The 7,603-nt window shown below is 59.4% G+C and overlaps 1 protein-coding gene across 1 annotated transcript; it reads left to right on the plus strand.

Moving 5' to 3' along the window:
* Window positions 1–4,686: 4,686 nt before the first annotated feature.
* On the plus strand, window positions 4,687–6,214 carry GADD45G (growth arrest and DNA damage inducible gamma). The gene is made up of 4 exons (XM_043565429.1): window positions 4,687–4,864; window positions 5,100–5,201; window positions 5,316–5,529; window positions 5,615–6,214. The coding sequence occupies exons 1-4, from the start codon at window positions 4,812–4,814 to the stop codon at window positions 5,723–5,725; spliced, it is 480 nt and encodes a 159-aa protein (XP_043421364.1). The 5' UTR covers window positions 4,687–4,811; the 3' UTR covers window positions 5,726–6,214.
* Window positions 6,215–7,603: the final 1,389 nt, after the last annotated feature.

Raw genomic sequence — 7,603 nt, forward strand, 5'->3', positions numbered from 1 at the left:
GTTTGGGCCGCGTCTGGGGCTCCCACCTACACAAACAAGCAGAGCGAATTTGTAAGTCATTTTAGAACCCTGCCCCCCAAACAAGAGCGGAGTGTGGGCCAAATGGTGACCTGGCGTGACCTTTAGAAACTCCCAGGGAGGCCCCTGAAAGGCAAACGTTCAGGGCTTCTTTCCGCGGGGCGGGGGTGGGGGCCCAGGCTCGAAGTCCGGGCGCACGGCCAGGCCGGGAAGGACAGCACATCTGCGGGCTTCTCGGGGTCGGGGGAGCGCAGCCACGGTGAGACCTGCTGTCACTGCCTGCGGCTGTGACATGTGTCACCGACCATTGCTTACTCACGGTGGGGGAAGTGCCACGCGCAGGAATGGCCCGCCCCCACCCCTCTAGGGGCTTCAGGGGTTTCAATGAGCCGTGAGTAACCGCTCTTTCCAGAAACCCCTCTTGACACACGGGCTGACCACAGACGTCCGGCCGGTGCTCCGTGGGGATTCCCCTTTCTTGTTTTCCCGTTCGGTCGCACCTGCCATCCAGTGACTCTCCCTGGGGTGGGGCGAGGGTCCCGCATAGCTCCCCGGGGTGACGGCGGGTGGGGGCGTCGCTGCCCTGTGCCCCATAGACCGGGGCGCATTTGAGACGCTGCTGCTGGGTTTTAGCTAATAGGTGTGTGTTTTGCACAAAGATTTGGTTTCTTTTTTGAGTTAATGAAGTTTTGTCACCAACTCATGCCCACACTGCCATCTGTGAGTTTGGGGGAAAAAAACCCAACGCTTCTTTGAAACCCAGGAGGCCTGTTGTGCCTTGTGAAGGGGCTGGATAAATAGGATGGGGTGGGGGTAAGAGGAACCCCTGTACCCTCTGCAAGGGGCTCAACACAGGCTGTTCCAAGAGCCCTGGGCCCACACGAGACACAGTCCCACCCAGTGTGGGACACAAATGGTGCCTAACCAATTCGAGGTCGTTTTCTAAGAACCTGGCCCTTTTATTTTGCTTCTCAAACTTCTTCTTTTTTTTTTCTTAACATTTATTTGTCTTTGAGAGACAGAGAGAGAGCGAGACAGAGCATGCGTGGGGGAGGGGCAGAGAGAGACGGAGACACGGAATCCGAAGCAGGCCCCGGGCACCAAGCTGTCCGCACAGAGCCCGCCGCGAGGCTCGAACCCACGAACCGTGAGATGGTGACCTGAACTGAGGTCGGACGCCTAACCGACTGAACCACACAGGTGCCCCTAAACTTGTTTCCGTTTGAAGTTTGCAAGGGCGGAAGCAGATGATGTAGAGGAGCAAAGTAGCTGACGGTGGTGAACCGGAGAGGAGCCGCCTGGTCTGGAGGCCCCTGTGCGTGTCCCTCCGGCTGATGGTTACTGTGGGGGTGGGGGTGGGGACCGCAGGCACATGGGGACCAGATCTTCCCATTTTCCAAGAGAAGCTGGAAAAGCAGAATTTTCTGTGAGAGCAGCCGGTTTGGAAACCTGGCTTTGACTTTGTCCCCGAGACGAGCCACAGGCCAGAGGAGCCCTGCGCGCAAGGAACCCGGTGTCCTACGGCCACTGGCCACCGGCTTGCCATTTGATGGCCATGTGCTCACTCTAGAAGTAAACAAGTTTTGCCTCATAAGGTTTACTGCTCACTCGAAGCCCACCTCTTTCCATCCCCCAGCGAGCGGCAACTCTCCCACATCGTAGTCAGGCCGTGAGACTAACTATTTTGGGTTAGCAAAAATAGTTAAGTAACATTTCCAAAGAGTCTTTTAAAAAAGTATTTATTTATTTTGAGAGAGAGAAAACACGAGTAGAGGAGGGGCAGAGAGAGAATCCCAAGCAGGCCCCACACCGTCCGTGCAGAACCCGATGTGCGGCTCGATCTCACAAACCAGAGATCATGACCTGAGCTGAAATCAAGAGCCGGATGCTTAACTGACTGAGCCACCCAGGCACCTCCCAAAGGGTCTTTAAAACAGAGCATCCCCGAGGACGTGTGTTTCATAAAGTCACTATCACCCTCATTATTAAGGCTCGGGGAAGGCTTAGGGGTGCCATCACGGGGAGTTTGGATGACATCACAGCATCCTAGGACCTGGGGCTCCAGCGGGCTGAGTCACTGGCCGAACGTAGCTTGGGAGCAGGTGGGGCATGTGGTCTGCCCGGGGCAGGTAACCGGGATGGGTGCGGGCACTACCCCTCTCCCGGGAGTCCCACCAGTAGGTGGGGAAACAGCAGACCCAACAGCTCCTGCATTTGTCTAGACCCCAAGGTGGTGGTGGCTGGGTCTGGTGCAGGCCACATTGGCTTCCAGGTAAGACGTCTCTTTCTTTCTTTTTTTTTTTTTTTTTTTCAACGTTTATTTATTTTTGGGACAGAGAGAGACAGAGCATGAACGGGGGAGGGGCAGAGAGAGAGGGAGACACAGAATCGGAAACAGGCTCCAGGCTCTGAGCCATCAGCCCAGAGCCTGACGCGGGGCTCGAACTCATGGATCGCGAGATCATGACCTGGCTGAAGTCGGACGCTTAACCGACTGCGCCACCCAGGCGCCCCAAGACGTCTCTTTCCCAGTTGAGATGAGGGCGTTGCGGCCATTTGGACTGACCGAATACATCCGTGTGAAGCCACATCCTATGGCATATACCAGAAAGGCGGTTTTCCTGAAACCAAATACCCTAAAAATGTGAGCAGAGGAGAATGGCCCACGGGCTTGTCAGCCCTCTTCCTCCAGGTTGGCTCAGTGCCACCTGGAAATGCTGCCCCACCCACCGCGTCCCCTCCCCAGCCAGGCCTGTCCAGTGGCCTTCCTGTAGGAGGAGGGGCTAAGACCGGATACCCCCAGAGTTGTATTGTTATAAAGTGGGGAGGCTAGGGTAAGATGTACGCTAAGTTCTATCTGCAACATTTCCTGGGGACCTGGAATTAATACATTTTAAGATTTTTAATACAAAGAAAAAGATCAATACCTAAACCTCCATCCCTTAAAAATAAACATTTTGTATCAAGACATACCCTCATTCCGCAAACCACCAGCAAAGAAGGAAAGGAAGCAGCAGCAGGTGAAGGCTTCAGGTGCCTGGCTCTCGCCACTAGAAGAAGACACCTGGGATTTCTGGGACAGGAGGTGAGCACGCACAGGCTTCTCCGAATCCCGGAAGCGGCCCTGCCTTCGCAGAGTCTAAGTCCACTGGGGGGTGTGCAGGCCGCCAGTTCATCCTGTCGTCCTCTTTCTAGAAGGTTAGCAGCAGCGCCTGGCTTGCCGCGAATCCCCGTGCAGGCTCCAGGATCTTAGAAAAGGGGGCCATGAAGCACACCCCGGCGCGACAGCGTAAGTGATGCTGTCCATGGTCAGTCTGCAAGTGCCGGCTTACGGGCCCCAAACGGTGACCTCACAGCAGGGGCTGCGTACCTCTTCTAGCTTTAGTTGTCATAAGTGGCAAACAAGCTTGTTATATACGTATATTTAAGCCATTAAAACATTTCAAAATAGCCTAAGAAATCTGGGCTCTGCCTCCATCAGGACTGGGTCGGAGTGTCCTTTTGTCCTCATTCCCCCCGCCCCACCCCCGGGGTGGGTTGCGCAGCCCTTCCTCTGGTTTCCATTAGTGCGCAGCTGGGTTGGGGCTCAGCGGACCCGCCAGGGCCAACCCCCTAGAAGCCAACGGAAGTGGGGGCGGGGGTAGCCCGAGTCTTTCTGGACAGCCTGTAGGTGGCGCTCCGGGAAAGGGATTCCGAGCTGCCTTCCTCGAGTCCCTGGGGACAAGAGCTCCGGGTCCCTGCGGAGCGCACCTGGCTGCGTAGACAGTGCAGAGCCCCGTGGGAGGACTCGGGGGGGGGGGGGAATCACATGCAAAGCGGCGCCCCTGCTGGGGATGCGCACCCAGGCGCGCAGGAGCGGCACGTGGCCCGACCTCCACGCGCCGGGCAGCCCCGCGACCCCCACGCGCGGCGGGGCCCTAGCAGCCCCACCCTGCGGCAGGTGGACAGTGTCGCTATGAAGAGAAAGCCTGGATTGTCCCTCCTGCAAACCGCCACACGCCAGACCTCCGCTATTGTGCGCTCTCCATAGAAATGCAAACGAGCCGCGTGCGCCGGCCGCAATCTGCTCGAGCGTCCCAGCGCCCCGCAGCGCAGCGCTCGGCCGCGGGCGGGGAGGTCGGCTGGGACCCTCCAGGGCGGCGGGGTCGGGGCGCTGAGTGTGCGGGGAGGCCTGGCGGGCGGACTCGCGCTTTCGCCCGACGCAGCTGTGCTGAGGCCCTTTGCAAGCTTAAAGCCCGAGCTGGGTGCTTTATACTTTAAGTTCCGGTTTAAAAGCAACAGTCTGCTAAACTTGAAATTAAAAGTAAAGAAGAAAATAGAAAGGTAGCAACAAAAATAAGTGCAAAACAAATCTTTAGTTTCTCCAAAGGTGTATTTCACAAATTACAGCGTCCTATTAGCAAGCAAGATATTTTTTTTTAACTTTTTCCTTTTAAGGACTTAAAACAACAAAAAGGCGAGTGAAATCTGCAGGCTCCAGTCTGCCTGGTAACACCCGGACAAAAGCGGCAGATTTGAGGCATTGTCATCCCCCGCACCCCTCCCCACGTGGCCTTCTGGCACGAGCCGCGGCCGCCGCCTCATTTGCATCAGAAAGCGAGCGCCGGCCAATGGGCGCGCAGCCTAGCGCCAGCTGGCGGCGGGGCGGCCCTGCCTATATAAGGGCGCGCGGCGGGCCGGGGCGCACTTGCCAGCCGTGCGCTCGCCGGGTGGCCCCAGCCTCCCGGTGCCCGCCGCGTCCGCGCCCCTCGCTCCTTTCGTGGATAACTAGTTAGCTGCTCGCCGACCGAACCATGACTCTGGAGGAAATCCGCGGCCAAGACACGGTTCCCGAAAGCACCGCCAGGTGGGTCGGCGCCGGGCGCCGATATCTTGGGGCGCGGGGAGCCTGGCCGTGTACTGGACGCAGCCGGTCCGGCGGCCACCTTCGGGGAGCCGCGCGGGTGGGAAGCCGCTGGGCGGGAGCCGGGGCGCCCGAGGTGCTTGTCCTCGGCTGGGGTGCCCGGGGTGTGTCCCCGGGACTGGGGGATCCCGCCGCGCCTTCTGGCCAGTCCCCGCTCACGGCGCTGGCTCGTCCGCAGGATGCAGGGCGCCGGGAAAGCGCTGCACGAGCTGCTGCTGTCGGCACAGCGCCAGGGCTGTCTCACCGCCGGCGTCTATGAGTCCGCCAAAGTCCTGAACGTGTGAGTGTGGACGCGGCCCCGGGTGGGAGCGACCGGGGGCTGGGGGGGGGGGGCGGCGGCGGGGCACCCCGGGCTCGCCGCCTCGCCCTCACCGCCCCCTCCCCGCCCGCGCAGGGACCCCGACAACGTGACCTTCTGCGTGCTGGCCGCCGACGAGGAGGACGAGGGCGACATCGCGCTGCAGATCCACTTTACGCTGATCCAGGCGTTCTGCTGCGAGAACGACATCGACATCGTGCGCGTGGGCGACGTACAGCGGCTGGCGGCGATCGTGGGCGCGGGCGACGAGGAGGCCGCGTCGGGAGACCTACACTGCATCCTCATTTCGGTGAGTGTGGCCTCCGCCCGGGTGTCGCCCCGCCGCGGCCGGCGGCCGGCGGCCAGCCAGGCTGACCTCTGCGCTCTGCCCGCAGAACCCCAATGAGGACGCGTGGAAGGACCCCGCCTTGGAGAAGCTCAGCCTGTTTTGCGAGGAGAGCCGCAGTGTCAACGACTGGGTGCCCAGTATCACCCTCCCCGAGTGACAGCCCGGAGGGGGCCTTGGTCTGATCGACGTGGTGATGTCCCGGGGCGCCTAGCGCGCGGCTGGCTCTGTGGACGCGCCCTCGGAGGTGGGGCGCCGGTCCGGAGCGCTGCGTGGAGAGCTGCGAGGAGGGGCGGTCCCCTGCAGGAGGGGCCCGGCGGCGGCGGCGGCGGCAGGGGCGAGGCTGGCCCCCAGCCCGGGACTCTGCGAGTGTGGGGAGCGGCCGCTTGCCCGGGAAGGCCGGAGGCGGGCCGTGGGCCACGGGGCCGGGAAGGACGCACCGGCCGGGCAGGCGTGACTCAGCAGCCTGCGCGCGCTCTCGACAGGAAGGAGGGGAAAGGCCAGGCGGGCGAGGCCTGGACGACAGTTGCAGGAGCTCCGTCGGACTGAGCAGCACCGCTGTGCACCAGCGGGCCGGGCGATGCTCGGGTTCCGGAAGGATTATGCTGCTGCACCTTTGAGTTTTTGACAATAAATTTACTGAAACAAACTTCTTCTCTTTATTGAGGGCAGGGGGTCCTTGCCCGAGGGGGAAGCGGTGTGCAGGGTTCCAGGTGATCGCCGACCCCCCGGGGACTGCCTGGCACCTACCATCCTCCGGTGGGGCTGAGTTAGGGGCTCCTGGGGCGCTGGGAATGGGGGAGGGGCGCTGGAGCGTGTTAGGGCCGAACTCGAGCCCTGCCCCCATTTGTCTGTTTTTAGGGAGATTTTTAAACTTGCAAGACAGGAGCATACTTGAGATAAGACATCAGGGCAGCAGCTAAAGGCTGGCCATCCAGCCTGATAACAGCGGCCTCTCCCTCCCCTCCCCCTCTCCTGCCCGCAGCCCCCTCCCCGCTGACAGCTGCTTATCAGAGCGGCGTGCAGGATGCAGGCGGCGCCCTCCTGCACAATGAACGCTGCCTCGTGCAGCCGCTGCCCTTTGTGGTCCCCAAGGATGGTGGCAGAATGCTCTCGGGAACCTTCTCCTCTTAAAGGCTCGGCGCTTACGGCAATGTCACCACGGTATTAATATCGTGGATGACATGATGCCTGTGTTTAAGCATGAGTCATCATTTTGTCACGGCTGTGGTAGAACTTCAAAGATCTGAGCAAAAATGGGAAGACATCGTCGACACAAACGGGGTGAGCCATTGTGAGTGGAGCCGGCTTCTGTTACCTGCTATTCCGAGCGCTCTCTGCCCACACGGAGTTAGGAGGCTGTGTTCACAATCCCATTTAAACACTTGTGGAAGCAAAAGAATTTAAAGCTTTTCCACAAAGACCTTCTTTGAGAAACATCCAGGAGCCGGGGGATGGGGGGAGATGTCCGGAGTGAATCAATCTTTTTTATTAGGCCAGTATGCCTTGATTGCGCCTCTCTGCTTGGCCGGAGCCGCGTCCGGCGGGGGGAAATGCCCATGGGGCTGGCCTGCCGTTAGCAAGCTGCCTGGCAGCCCAGGGGGCCTTCTGGGCAGAGGAGGGATGGTGTATCGTTTTCCTAAGCAGAAAATTCTCCCGAGTTACCAGCCGTCCCAGGTGGCCGATTCACCCAGTTGGGCTCCACTTTTTAAATTCTCTCCAAATCCTGGAAGTCTTCACAGGAAAAGAGGACTGCTCGAGCTTAATTATTCTTCTCAGAATGAAAGTGTTCTGTTTCACATTTATCATCTCTTCGAGACGTTTCCCCCTTGATGAGACAGAGGCCCAGTGAAATAATTCAGGTCTGTGTGTGTGTGTGCGTGTGTGTGTGTGCGTGTCCCTGAGTTTCGTTAATATTTTACCTACTCGCTTCTCAGAACCTCGAGCGTATGTCTACGCCAGCGTGCATGCTGGCAAACGACCATTTGCCACAGCAGGCTATAGTAAACACAAATGGGGCATAATTACTTTAAAATGT

Source organism: Prionailurus bengalensis, chromosome D4 (genome assembly GCF_016509475.1).
Source record: "Prionailurus bengalensis isolate Pbe53 chromosome D4, Fcat_Pben_1.1_paternal_pri, whole genome shotgun sequence".
Lineage (NCBI taxonomy): Eukaryota > Metazoa > Chordata > Mammalia > Carnivora > Felidae > Prionailurus > Prionailurus bengalensis.